The sequence below is a fragment of the Musca domestica genome, unplaced genomic scaffold (assembly GCF_030504385.1).
Source record: "Musca domestica strain aabys unplaced genomic scaffold, Musca_domestica.polishedcontigs.V.1.1 345, whole genome shotgun sequence".
Lineage (NCBI taxonomy): Eukaryota > Metazoa > Arthropoda > Insecta > Diptera > Muscidae > Musca > Musca domestica.
Window position 1 is genome coordinate 109589 of NW_026712314.1, and position 14904 is coordinate 124492.

General features: G+C 34.9%; 2 protein-coding genes across 2 annotated transcripts; one reads left to right on the forward strand and one right to left on the reverse strand.

Annotated features, from left to right (window-relative positions):
• Positions 1-706: 706 nt before the first annotated feature.
• LOC131803865 (TBC1 domain family member 17-like) lies at positions 707-5299 on the reverse strand. The gene is made up of 3 exons (XM_059125658.1): positions 4980-5299; positions 3542-4876; positions 707-1901 (listed from the first exon to the last, which is right to left on the reverse strand). Exons 1-3 carry the CDS (start codon positions 5154-5156, stop codon positions 1248-1250), a joined length of 2166 nt encoding a protein of 721 aa, XP_058981641.1. The 5' UTR covers positions 5157-5299; the 3' UTR covers positions 707-1247.
• A 927-nt stretch (positions 5300-6226) lies between these two features.
• LOC131803866 (KRR1 small subunit processome component homolog) lies at positions 6227-7585 on the forward strand. Its single transcript, XM_059125659.1, has one exon. It carries the CDS (start codon positions 6419-6421, stop codon positions 7454-7456), a length of 1038 nt encoding a protein of 345 aa, XP_058981642.1. The 5' UTR covers positions 6227-6418; the 3' UTR covers positions 7457-7585.
• The last annotated feature ends 7319 nt before the right edge of the window (positions 7586-14904 follow it).

Consider the following 14904-nt stretch of genomic DNA (forward strand, 5'->3'; position numbering starts at 1 on the left):
CCACCAAATTAGTTCTAATGCGGCATTTTGATTTCTCGATGGTGAGTTTAACTCCTCTTAAAAAAAATTCGATATAAGTGCACTTTTCGGTATAGCTCTCACATAACGAAATTTCCTGTTTTTGGAGGTTTCTGTCTCAAATTCCAAGCAAATCACCTGAAAATTGACATTTCTGTTTCTCAATGGGTAGTTTACCTTTTTTTTAAAAAAATGTTCAACGTAGGTCCACTTTTTAGCATAGTCCAAATAAACGGTACCTACCGGTTTCCGTACTTTTGTAGTTTCACACATGACAGTACTCCCTGAGAACATTCAATTAAGCTCAATATCATCATTTTTAATTTTTATACAGGGTTCCATTTAGTCTGTAATTTTGTTAAGATAAATTCCCATTAATACATTTTCAGAAAATGAAAACAATTATCAACGTTCTGAAAGTAAAAACGTAAAGCTCTCTGGCCTCGAAATATCCCTACTTACTTATTTTTAGAATTAAGAAAAAAATTCGAATATTTGTGGAAGAATCTCTAATATTTGCTCCCTTCTCGAGATAAAATTGTTCTTAAATGGATTAATAAGCCGCCCTGTTTTTCTTGCTGGCTCGACTCAGTTTCAGGTGGTTTAAGCCATTGCTAGCCGAATATAACTCACATACATTCTTTGCAGTATCCCTCTATATTTATCTCCGGAAGCAGTAAAAATGCAATTCTTCTCCATTTGATATTTTTAAAAAATTGGTATATTTTATTTGCCCTTTAATTAAATTTTGTGGCAATATCGAGTGAAATACATATGTGTTTTCTTTGTGTGTTGGTGTGTGTAAGTGTATAATAATGCTTAATTTTCTATTGACAAAAAAAAAAAAAAAAAAAATCAAAATTATCGCCATGGTATACTACATATAGCAATTGTTTGTTTTTTGTGTTAATCTTTTAATCGAATATTTTCTATAAATCGTTTTGTTAAAACATTTTTTTTCATTTTTGTGGCTTTTGTTGTTGTTGTAGGCATTATTGTTTACTTGATATTATTATATATTTCAGTTTACTTGTTTCTCTTGATGATTATACTAAAAGTAAAAAAAAGAAACTTTGTATTTTTTTTATAAATGAAGGGTGGGTGTAGGATTTGCATAGGATTCACAGTATCAACAAAGGAAAGGGAGGTTATTAAAATATCTAAACAAAAATAAACTTAAAATTAGTTTTCACATAATATTTAACAAAAGAAGGTGCTTAACCATTCATCTACATGTATTGTAAAAACATGGAACGTTCACAAGCTTCCTCTAACAATTCCTGTTTTCGTTTCATTTCTTCTGGTGTCAGCTCTCGCACCAGTTCATCAAAGCCATCATCAAATGATTGCGGTGAACTATTGTCCTCATCCCGGTGATCGGGTTCCAATAATGGTTCGCCAATAATTTGTCGTATTTCGTTGGGTAGATTTTCAGCTTCCTTTATTTGATAGTATATGGATTCGGCAATTTTTAGCGTTTTCTGTAGATCTATGTTGCCCGACAGTTCATTGACATGTTTCAGAATTTCCGTAAATTCATATTTACTTTCGATAATGATGTCGGTTTCTTGATCCAGTATAGCCACCGAGATGAGAATATGAAAATTGGGACATGGTAATTTGGTCCATAGACATTCCCATAGTTTGAGTATGTCTTCGTTGGAGAATTCTCGTTTGTACCACACCAACAGCCAACGGAAACAGAAATACATATTATCCGAATCGTGATTTTTCATGTACTTAAACAGACGTGGATTGGCAAATTCCAAGAGGGTACGCAGTTGATTGAACTGGGTTTTCATGCCGGCTTGGTCGATGTCGAAATTGGCAAACACCATGTCCATAAAGCCCACGAAACACCAAAAGGCGTCGACTTCGTTTTCCTGTAAGAAAGAAGAAAGTGATTGATTGTGGCCATGGGGTAAAGAAAAAATTTACAAAAAGAAAGTGGATTCAATATTCGATCGTGTTCGAATTTAAACTGCAAATTTTAGCAAGATCGGTTGGAGAATGTAGTCAAAGTGTTCAAAGTTCCTGAACACGGGTGGAACCAATATATGGGAACGGAAACCTATACATGAAACTTTCTATTCCAAATTGCTATGTACAGGGTGAGATGAAAAAACTGCAACCAACTTCAGACAAAATTATTCCAGTGACAGCTCACATATCACATACATGTATAACATATCGCAATATTTTATTCTGCAAATATTGAAAAATGAGCTCGGGTGGGGTAAAGCCATTGAAAATCCAAAAAGTGCCAGAACTTAAACCGCAACAGAAAGAAAATAGACTCAAAAGAGCTAAAGAGTTGCTTCGCATGGCCGATAGTGGTGAACTGTCGAATTTGGTTTTCTCCGATGAGAAAACATTCGTTGTCCAGCAGTTTGTAAACAAACAAAATGATCGTGTTTACCTGCCAAAGAGGTCAGCTGAAAATGTGCACCTTCGGTTGGCCACAAGAACTCGAGCGCCGGCCATGGTGATGGCGTGGGCCGCCATAACAGCCGATAGTCGCTTTTCGCTCGTATTAATCGACCGTGACATCAGATTAAATGTCCAATATTATCGCGAAAATATTCTGGAGGGTGTATTAAAGCCTTAGGCATGCAAACATTTTGGCCGCAGACCTTGGAATGGTTACAAAATGAGATCATTTCCTTCATTTCCACCTCACAATGGCCACCAAAATATCCGGTTCCTATCCACTGGACTATTGTGTCTGAAGTATTTTGGAAAGCAAGGTTGGCACTAAAAAATACCAAAGTGTCTACCATCTCAAGCAAGTGTTTCCCCGGTAATGGGCCAAAATACCGCAGAGCAACATTCGGGAAGCGTGTGATTGGCCGTTAGAAGGCAATAATTCGTGTCAAAGTTGACCAATTCTAACAAATCTAAACTTATTCTAAAATGCGATGCCATTTCCGACATTTTTGCTTTCATTCAATAAAATTAAAAAAAGTAAAAATTATGACGTTTAACTTTGTTGTTTATCTCATCCTGTATGTATCTTGAATTCAACAGACAGACTTTAAATCGACTTAGAATTTTACGCTGATTATGAATATATATACCTTATGGGACCAACCACGAATATTGAGAAGTGTTACAAGACGAGGGATAAATTTAATACACCCTCCTTTCCATGTCCATAATCTAAGATTTCTGTTACTATTGCTTTATCTTTATCCTACATTCGATATCGGGGGGATTTTTCATAGCCCACTAAAATTTTTGGAAAATTGATAAGCACAATAACCTTTGAAAAACAAAATCATCAATACAATTATTAAATATGCAATTAAATTCGATTATCTGTGATGTTATTTGGTTTCCGATAAGGCGATGTTAAATGATTCATTGACCCAAGAGTAATTGTCACGACATATTTGTATTTCTGTTGACAACAACAACAACCAGCAGCATATGAATGTCTGCAAATCCATTCTCTAATCTACTACCACTAACGGAATAATTTCATTATCTTTATATCTGACAATCTCATTTATTTCAAACTTACCATTATCGCCAATATGGGTGCCAACAAATCCGACATACCCTGAACATAGCCCAAATCGAAATTATATTTAACATATGTCATAAGAATGCCTTGCAACGTTGTCAGATTCGGGTTGTCTTCACCGGCAAAGTATTCCAACGAACGATCGGTACGTTTGACATCCTTCTCGATTTGGCACTTGCGATCACGATAACCCGAAAAGTTGGCCTCTTGTGTTGTAGTCATTGACAGCCATTGGGCTTTCATGTTGTAGTATTCCATTGATTTTTCTTTACGTCTTGCAATTTTCTCCACCTCCGAATCGTTCCATTGATAGTAGTTGAGAAGATATTTCCATACCTCTGGCCTTAGACTAGGTTCAATGCCACCTTGGAAAATTATTTCCAAGACACGTTTCGAATCCGAGACACGGCCTTCGGGTGTCATAAATTCTAGCCATTGATTTTCGTTGAGCGGTTTACCCCGCTCTACTGTGCGTCTTTCTGGCAATGATGGAACAATTTTTTCATCTATTTCTTTGACATTTTCCATGCCACTGGAATCCATGTCGGGCGATTTATCCAAACTGCTGCCCCTACTATGCGATCCAGATGTATTTGAGCTGTCAGCCAAACCAACCATTTGATAGTTGTCCGATGGTGGCGATGATATTTGCCTTTCTTTGGCATCCAAGGAACCGGGTCTAACACGTGGTGGCGCCTTCTGCGACACGTAGTCGGGAATATTCACCAAAAATCCCACAACTTTGTGGGGCAACCAACTTTCATTGCCCATGTTACTGGACTTGATTTCACCAATATCCAATTCAGCAAATGTTTTCTTCAGTTTTTGGGTTTCGGTGGTAAGGATGACATACTCCTCGCCACTGCGTGTTGAGGGTGTCATATCGATGATGTGTAATTGACGCATACTTCGTACAAACAAATCTGCATTGCCGTGTTGGAAAAAGAACTCCGAATGCAAGGTGCCATCTAATTTGCGTAGGAATCGTAAAGTTTGGCCACGATGTTTAACTTCAATGCCGGACAAGTCTTCCAGGCATGTCCGTATACACCTTGTTTTTAACGACCCTGTTGAGGTCTCCATGGGTTTGGTATTGAAAGCTTTACATTCAGATATCGTTCGTGATCTACGAGATATTGTATCGACTAGAGCCCAGTCTTCCTGGTCCTGGCTATCGTCAGCAATCAAGATGTTTTCATTTGGTTTCCATTCAATATACAGCCTACGTGGCGGTCCATATTCCACCAAAGACAAGGAACCACTGTTATTAAGATCGGCAATATGTTCGGCGCTAGCTTTTTTCAAGAGAACACCATCATGCGTGCATAATATCTAAACAACATCGAAAACAACAAAGAAAGAACAAAGACAAAGTAAGTCAGTAGTGCATAATATATAGATATGGACTACTTAATGATATTATTAGGTCACTTACATTTCCTGCACCCGCAAGGGAGTCATCTGTATTTGTGGTACTGCTGGTACTGGTGCCCGACATTGTTACCCCAGGGTTTTGTGACGGGGGCGATTCAGCTCCAAAACTCTCGTTGAGGACATTGAATTGCATATGTTCACAACTTTCTTCACGCTCGAAGCGTACAGAATTGATCATGTTTCTTGACTCCTGCGATCAGTCTTTCGTCTATATTTATTAGTTTCGGCAACAATCTTCGTGTGTAGAATAGGGGTTTTCCTTTTTTTCTACTGCAAAAAAAAATTTGCGTTGTTTTCCTTGTTTTTTTCGCAATGAAAATGGTAATCGACTTGAACTAATCGATAACAGTTAAATTCGACTGTAATGTTTTTAAAAGTAATCAAGTAATTGAATGACATTTTACGCGTCAAGTATTATCGATTAAAAATCCAACATGGGGCGACCGATTTAAAATATTGTGGTTCTCGTTTTATCAATTATATTTAATGCATAAAATGCCTTGAATGCCTAAATTTGTTTTCTTAATGAAAATTATAGTCAATTTGACTCAAGTGGTCTGAAATTTGGAAATAATCGACTAATTGATTTTATGCCTTGCATTGGGTAAAGTACGGTACAGACTAGCAAACATGAATGACAACTTGCATTAGAATATATGCTCTGCTCCAGAACCTGCAAGAATCGACTAGTTTCGCATATTTTTCGATATCATAACGGAATGTATTACAATGAAGAGAAGGTAGTCTAGCAAAATCAATATACATAGAAATATAGAATATTAATTTGAAAAAAAAAGGTTGACCTTTCTTTAAATTTTCATATCTTTTACTTGTTTATTCAAATTCAATGCAACAAGTTGTTTTTTTATTTAATGCCAAACAACAACTTGTTGCATTTTTGGATAGCAAATCTGACATTACAATTCATGCAGAACCTGAAAAATTTTGCCAACTTTGCTACCTTATCTTCATTGTACCACTCCAAAATATACTAAGGGGAAATCGATTATCGTAGTAAAAAAAAATACATCCTTTTTGTTCTGAAACACACCAATTGTATCATGTGCTCCGTTCCAGAACCTACAAGAATTTACTACTTTCGCATTTTTTTTCGAGTTGATAACAAATCTTTTTGAGGAATATCCCCCAGACAAAAATCAACCAACTTAACTGAAAGCGCAAAGTATAAAGAACCTTTAACTCGATTTTGATAACAATGTTATCGATTTTTTTGCAGTGTGTTTTCATTTCGAGAAACGTCACAACAACTACTCACACGTGCGAGCAATTTGGAGCAAAAAGTTAAAAAAGTCTATTAAAAGTACAAAATATTAAAAATAATTTAGATAAATTGGAATAAATATACTCAAATTCTCAATAGTTATTCTTTAATACACCTCAGAAAGTAATATAGACCTATAAATCACCCCAAAAATTGAGATGAGTGACAGCGAGACGGAGGAGCCTAAGCAAACAAATGAACCCATTGAAAATGCTTGGGCCATGAAGATACCCGCCTTCAAACCAGAAGATAATCCAAATGGACTGGTAGAGGAGAGTTCCTTTGCCACCCTCTTCCCCAAATATCGTGAACGCTACTTAAAAGAGGTCTGGCCTTTGGTGCAGCAAACGGTTGCTGAATTTCATCTAAAAGCCGAATTGGATTTGATCGAAGGCAGTATGGTGGTGAAGACAACACGTAAAACATGGGATCCCTATATTATCATAAAGGCTCGAGATATGATTAAATTGATGGCTCGTAGTGTACCATTTGAGCAAGCCAAACGTGTTCTGCAGGACGAGATCGGATGTGATATCATCAAAATCGGTAATTTGGTGAGGAAGAAGGACAAATTCGTTAAGAGACGTCAACGTTTAATTGGACCCAATGGTGCCACATTAAAATCTATTGAACTTTTAACCGACTGCTATGTTTTAGTTCAGGGTAATACAGTGTCCGCGTTGGGTCCCTATAAAGGTCTTCAACAGGTTCGTGATATTGTCATCGATACCATGAACAACGTCCATCCGATTTACAATATCAAGGCACTGATGATAAAACGTGAGCTAATGAAAGATCCCAAACTGGCCAATGAGGATTGGTCTCGTTTCTTACCCAAATTCAAGAACAAGAACATTAGCAAACGCAAACAGCCTAAGGTTAAGAAACCGAAGAAGGAATACACTCCATTCCCACCGGCTCAACCGGAGAGCAAGATCGATAAACAATTGGCTTCGGGTGAATATTTCCTAAACAAAGAACAGAAACAACAGCGCAAACAAGAGGAACGCAATGCCAAACAAACCGAAGCGGCCAAGAAACAAGAAGAGAAACGTCAAAAAGATTTTATCCCGCCTACAGAAGACACACCGTCTGCCGCAAAGAAACGTTCCGCCGATGTGGATGATAATAAGCTGGATGTTAAGGCGCTTAAAGCCAAGCTGGCGAAAGCTAATAAGAAAATGAAAAAGGCGTAGTATAATTAGCTTTTATGATGTTGCTTTTATGACTAGAATTTAAGTTTAATACATTACTAATTTTTTTGTGGAATACTTTAGTTGAAATAAAGTAGATTTTACTTTTGTGTAAAGAATTGTGATGGAGAAGATTTGTGGAAGATGTTGCTTTTAAATGGTTGGGTCAAGCAGTAGTTAGAGGCATATTTAAAGACAACGTGATTTTTGCAAACTTTTCGGTATTATATAAAAACCCGAAGTGGAACCCTATTAAATAAGTAGAAATCGTAAATTTCCGCCTTCTTTAAGGCTTTAGAATGAGATTCAGGTCATATTAACTTTCTCATTGCAAAATCGAATCCAGTTAAAATTTCGTTTTGAAATGTAAAAAAAAATCCAAAGCATTAAGATCTTAGACATTTAAATTCAGAAAATAATAGGAAGGAATAAGAACCATAAATAATTAACACGAGTTGATATTTGTTGTGTGGGTAATATTTAATGCAGAAGATGGAGAGGGTTTGAGAAAAAATATTCTTACGAACTAATAAGGTTAAGAAGAGCAGAGAAAAAGAAACTCCTTTGTACAAACCTCCGATTGGTAGGGCGGAAATAAGTACGTTATTTTACAACAGATTATATGGAGTGGAATCGCGTAAAGAACACAAAACCCTGATATTAAATCCATTTCTGCTTTTCGTGTATATATAAAGGACATGTGGCGATTTCATCTTGTTTTTACTTACATAAGCTTTTTAATTCTCTAATGCAGATAATGGAGCTTCGATACACAATAATTTGTAAAAGCTGAAAACGATCCATAGACGATCTGAAATTTAATATTTGACGATGAGTTTTTATAAAATATTGAATGTTATTTTGAGAATATACAAAAGGTTTTTGTTGTTTTTGCAGCTTTTGCTGCTGATTGTCTATTGCCTAATCTGGATCTGATTCCAACTCCAAGAATAAGAAGTAAAAAAGCTGTAAGTTCGGCCGGGAAGATCTTTGAATACCCTCCATCATTTGGAAAGATTTTGGCAATGTTTAAAAAAATAAAATCCGTTACAAATTCTTTTGAAATCTTAAAAATATCGAATGTAGCCGTTATATTAGGGTCTATACGACGACGTGGACCTGCATAGGCAACTTTTGTCATAAGCCATGACAATATGAAACTTGAATATAAAAAATTCGGTGAATAATGTAGCTAAATCGTCAAAATAGAATATAGGACCTGCACAGACAATTTGTTTCTATTACAAACTTCAAACACCAAATTTGAAACAATTCCGGTGAATAATGTCGCGAAAACTATCAAAATACCAAATATCGGGAGGTACCGTTAAATGGGGGCTATACGAAGACGTGGACCTGCACAGACAATTTTCTGTCTTAAGCGGTAGTATCCATTTTGAACTTCAAATACCAAATTTGAAACATTTCCGGTGAATAATGTCGCTTAAATCACCAAAATACCGAATATCGGGAGGTACCGTTATATGGGGGCCATACCAAAAAGTGGACATACATGACCCATTTTCAATACCAAAAGTCCTGCAGATATAATACACATTTGAGTAAAATTTTATCAACCTACTTTATTTCGTTTGGAAGTTAGAGTGATCTCCACAGACTTCGCTAAATCTACATAGAATTTTATGCTGATAAAGAATATATACTTTGTGGGTTCTAAAATGTATATTTCGAGGTGTTACAAACGGAATGACAAACGTAATATACCCTTGGGTCCATAGCGATACGACAGTTGGGATTGTGCCACACGCTGAGCTGGTGTGGTACTCTCTCTCTCTCTCTATAGATCATGAAGGTATTTTCTTACACGCAGGTTGGTTGCCTTTCTACCAGATGGGGATAAGGGGACTGTGTTTATAAGGTCCATGCAAGTATTGTATCGGCAAAAGAAAAATATGTAATATTTATAGGCTATCAATGGGGAATGTTGTACTTAAATCTTGTTTAAGGTTCACTAAAGAGTCATTTGGAAAACATTTTTTTTCTAGAGGATGCTACTAGTTTCTGAAATTTGAGTCTCTAAGATTGGGAAAGCGTTTTACGTTTTCTCACAACTTTCAAGACCGACCAAGGTACTATGGGAAATCTGGGATTCCTCAACCATATAGACCACAGTATCCGTGGCGTTTACCCGATTTTGGATCTGTCCTGGGTTGAAGGTCTTTAATTCTCGCTGGAAGATTGCCCACATACAAAGACTTTCATTGACCACACATTTTGTTGAGTATGAATTTGTTCAGAAAAATAGATTATTAAGTTTGTATCTGCACCCCAGTGGCTTCACAATGACAGTTATATCTTAACAAGAATGCATGAATGCTTCCGAAATGTTGGAGGTCAACATTTCGGGATTAAGAAACAATAGTCAATGAACTCCGATGAACTCTATGGTCAATGCCGGAAAACCGAATGCAGCTTTCGTAGACTAAGAAATAAAAGTCATTATAAGACTCCCGAGGTGACGATACAGTGAACTGTCGTTGGCAACAATTTAAGAAGTGGGTTGACTTCATGGATGTTTAGAAAATAATATATAGACCAAAACGCCAACAACATTTCTTTCCGACGAGAATCAAATCTATTCTTTAGGACACCATCAGTCCATTTGTAGATCAAAACCTGTATATTAAAATATGAAATTTTCTAATCTCAGGAAAGGCAATAGTAAGATCTATGATATGAGGTCGATTATACACCAGAGAGCCTTTGTCATAGGGTAAAAAAGCAAACGTGGGCGGTAAGACATTTTCAATGATATGTATCTCCTTCGTTGTAGGTAACTGCAAAGAGCTATAACAGATGATCATCTCGATGAGCGAGGAATCGGTGGTTTTTACTAAATTTCAATCAACGGAAATCCAAATGTAGTAAATTTAAGATAATCCAAGAAGATACTATCACTTCCTGGCAAATATATGTATGTTTAAATTAAAAACTCTCAAGCGCTAACGATAAAGTTTCATCAAATGATTAGCAATATTTTCCAGCCAGAAAAGAGGAATACTTGGAATTGCCAAACAACATTATTTAAAACATTAATTTCCCAACCTTGTTGGAACAAACAAGCCACGGGAGGAAACATAAACTATCGCCACATTCGACGCCCAACCAAAAAAAGCCAAAAGCTCAACAATTCAAATTGTCCATGACATAAAGAGGCTTGAATTATTAATGAAAACAAAGTCATCGACATGAACTGGGCAGGGGATTCTACTGCTGGTGAGATCCTGAGGAACCAGAAAAAAGAAATGACCTTAAATGCGTTTTTAATTTCATTTTTCTCACTTAAATTTTAATAACATAATTTGTATCAATTTATTTCCCTTAATCTTTTTCATGTTCCTCTCTCGATTCGGCTTGATTTTTGTTGCGGCTGCCCTGCAGTAAACGAATTGAATGACTTTGGTCAGCAGGCAAGCGCGGCCAATGACATTAAAACAACAACGCCAATGCAGGTATTACAGTCGAAAATCCGTATCGAAACTAAAAACCTTAACATTGTTTCGTAAGCTGTTTGTTCCCGGACGGAACGGGCGATTATAATGCGTTGGACGGCATGTGTGTGGGTATTAAATATGGAAGATGGTACCTTTGGATTGGAATGAGTTCTGTTCCTCGTGCAATTAAATATCACTCATATTTATTCGATTTCCACCTCTCTCTCTCTAACAAATACCGAATGTTCTGTTTTTACACCAATTGGTTGGCAAAAACTCTTGGCTAGGACGAACAAAGGATGCAGCGTGATGGGATGACGGGGCTACGTTATTTTAAATTTCATTTTAATCATGGATTCTCGTCCCCTTTGGCCTTTAATATTTGTGTATGTAAAATTTACGGAGCTACTTGGAAACTCAACCATCGATAATGGACAAAACGTAGCTGTGAAGGCAATCAAAGTTGGTATGCGTGATGAGGAGGGCACAGTGATTTGGAGGAGGAGATTTTAAGGAAATTAGCCATTTGAGGAATGAGCTCGGACATTATGGGAATTCTATTTCAAGGACCATCAGACCAATAAAACGTTTATTTTTTAAAAGATATTTTTCTAGGATTTTTTTAATAATATTTTCCAAGGCCATCTTAACAAGAACCATTCCAACAATAAACGTGGATTTTTTAAAGAATATTTTTCAAGGACCATCCCAACAATAAACGTGGATTTTTTAAAGAATATTTTTCAAGGACCATCCCAACAATAAATGTGGATTTTTTAAAGAATATTTTTCAAGGACCATCCCAACAATAAACGTGGATTTTTTAAAGAATATTTTTCAAGGACCATCCCAACAATAAATGTGGATTTTTTAAAGAATATTTTTCAAGGACCATCCCAACAATAAACGTGGATTTTTTAAAGAATATTTTTCAAGGACCATCCCAACAATAAATGTGGATTTTTTATAGAATATTTTTCAAGGACCATCCCAACAATAAACGTGGATTTTTTAAAGAATATTTTTCAAGGACCATCCCAACAATAAACGTGGATTTTTTAAAGAATATTTTTCAAGGACCATCCCAACAATAAACATGGCTTTTTTAAAGAATATTTTTCAAGGACCATCCCAACAATAAACGTGGATTTTTTAAAGAATATTTTTCAAGGACATTCCCAACAATAAACGTGGATTTTTTAAAGAATATTTTTCAAGGACCATCCCAACAATAAACGTGGAGTTTTTAAACAATATTTTTCAAGGACCATCCCAACAATAAACGTGGATTTTTTAAACAATATTTTTCAAGGACCATCCCAACAATAAACGTGGATTTTTTAAACAATATTTTTCAAGGACCATCCCAACAATAAACGTGGATTTTTTAAACAATATTTTCCAAGGACCATCCCAACAATAAACGTGGATTTTTTAAACAATATTTTTCAAGGACCATCCCAACAATAAACGTGGATTTTTTAAAGAATATTTTTCAAGGACCATCCCAACAATAAACGTGGATTTTTTAAACAATATTTTCCAAGGACCATCCCAACAATAAACGTGGATTTTTTAAAGAATATTTTTCAAGGACCATCCCAACAATAAACGTGGATTTTTTAAACAATATTTTTCAAGGACCATCCCAACAATAAACGTGGATTTTTTAAAGAATATTTTTCAAGGACCATCCCAACAATAAACGTGGATTTTTTAAAGAATATTTTTCAAGGACCATCCCAACAATAAATGTGGATTTTTTATAGAATATTTTTCAAGGACCATCCCAACAATAAACGTGGATTTTTTAAAGAATATTTTTCAAGGACCATCCCAACAATAAACGTGGATTTTTTAAAAAATATTTTTCAAGGACCATCCCAACAATAAACATGGCTTTTTTAAAGAATATTTTTCAAGGACCATCCCAACAATAAACGTGGATTTTTTAAAGAATATTTTTCAAGGACCATCCCAACAATAAACGTGGATTTTTTAAAGAATATTTTTCAAGGACCATCCCAACAATAAACATGGCTTTTTTAAAGAATATTTTTCAAGGACCATCCCAACAATAAACGTGGATTTTTTAAAGAATATTTTTCAAGGACATTCCCAACAATAAACGTGGATTTTTTAAAGAATATTTTTCAAGGACAATCCCAACAATAAACGTGGATTTTTTAAAGAATATTTTTCAAGGACCACTTCAACAATAAACGTGGATTTTTTAAAGAATATTTTTCAAGGACCACTTCAACAATAAACGTAGATTTTTTAAAGAATATTTTTCAAGGACCACTTCAACAATAAACGTGGATTTTTTAAAGAATATTTTTCAAGGACCACTTCAACAATAAACGTGGATTTTTTAAAGAATATTTTTCAAGGACCACTTCAACAATAAACGTAGATTTTTTAAAGAATATTTTTCAAGGACCAGACCAACAATAAACGTGGATTTTTTAAACAATATTTTTCAAGGACCAGACCAACAATAAACGTGGATTTTTTAAACAATATTTTTCAAGGACCAGACCAACAATAAACGTGGATTTTTTAAACAATATTTTTCAAGGACCAGACCAACAATAAACGTGGATTTTTTAAAGAATATTTTTCAAGGACCATCCCAACAATAACCGTGGATTTTTTAAAGAATATTTTTCAAGGACCATCCCAACAATAAACGTAAATTTTTTAAAGAATATTTTTCAAGGACCATCCCGACAATAAACGTGGATTTTTTAAAGAATATTTTTCAAGGACCATCCCAACAATAACCGTGGATTTTTTAAAGAATATTTTTCAAGGACCATCCCAACAATAAACTTGGATTTTTTAAAGAATATTTTTCAAGGACCATCCCAACAATAAACGTGGAGTTTTTAAAGAATATTTTTCAAGGACCATCTTAACAATAAACTTGGATTTTTTAAAGAACATTTTTCGATGACCATCCCAACAATAAACGTGGATTTTTTAAAGAATATTCTTCAAGGACTATCCCAACAATAAACGTGGATTTTTTAAAGAATATCTTTCAAGGACCATCCCAACAATAAACGTGGATTTTTTAAAGAATATTTTTCGATGACCATCCCAACAATAAACGTGGATTTTTTAAAGAATATTCTTCAAGGACTATCCCAACAATAACCGTGGATTTTTTAAAGAATATCTTTCAAGGACCATCCCAACAATAAACGTGGATTTTTTAAAGAATATTTTTCAAGGACTATCCCAACAATAAACGTGGATTTTTTAAAGAATATTTTTCAAGGACCATCCCAACAATAACCGTGGATTTTTTAAAGAATATTTTTCAAGGACCATCCCAACAATAAACGTAAATTTTTTAAAGAATATTTTTCAAGGACCATCCCGACAATAAACGTGGATTTTTTAAAGAATATTTTTCAAGGACCATCCCAACAATAACCGTGGATTTTTTAAAGAATATTTTTCAAGGACCATCCCAACAATAAACTTGGATTTTTTAAAGAATATTTTTCAAGGACCATCCCAACAATAAACGTGGAGTTTTTAAAGAATATTTTTCAAGGACCATCTTAACAATAAACTTGGATTTTTTAAAGAATATTTTTCGATGACCATCCCAACAATAAACGTGGATTTTTTAAAGAATATTCTTCAAGGACTATCCCAACAATAAACGTGGATTTTTTAAAGAATATCTTTCAAGGACCATCCCAACAATAAACGTGGATTTTTTAAAGAATATTTTTCGATGACCATCCCAACAATAAACGTGGATTTTTTAAAGAATATCTTTCAAGGACCATCCCAACAATAAACGTGGATTTTTTAAAGAATATTTTTCGATGACCATCCCAACAATAAACGTGGATTTTTTAAAGAATATTCTTCAAGGACTATCCCAACAATAACCGTGGATTTTTTAAAGAATATCTTTCAAGGACCATCCCAACAATAAACGTGGATTTTTTAAAGAATATTTTTCAAGGACTA

Excerpts from the sequence above, each read along its gene's own strand:
- LOC131803865 (XM_059125658.1), bottom strand. The coding sequence starts at position 5,156 with ATGATCAATTCTGTACGCTTCGAGCGTGAAGAAAGTTGTGAACATATG. Across the intron at positions 4,877-4,979 it reads CCCTTGCGGGTGCAGGAAAT|ATATTATGCACGCATGATGG; the intron begins GTAAGTGACCTA and ends GATGTTGTTTAG. Across the intron at positions 1,902-3,541 it reads CACCCATATTGGCGATAATG|GAAAACGAAGTCGACGCCTT; the intron begins GTAAGTTTGAAA and ends TCTTTCTTACAG.
- LOC131803866 (XM_059125659.1), top strand. The coding sequence starts at position 6,419 with ATGAGTGACAGCGAGACGGAGGAGCCTAAGCAAACAAATGAACCCATT.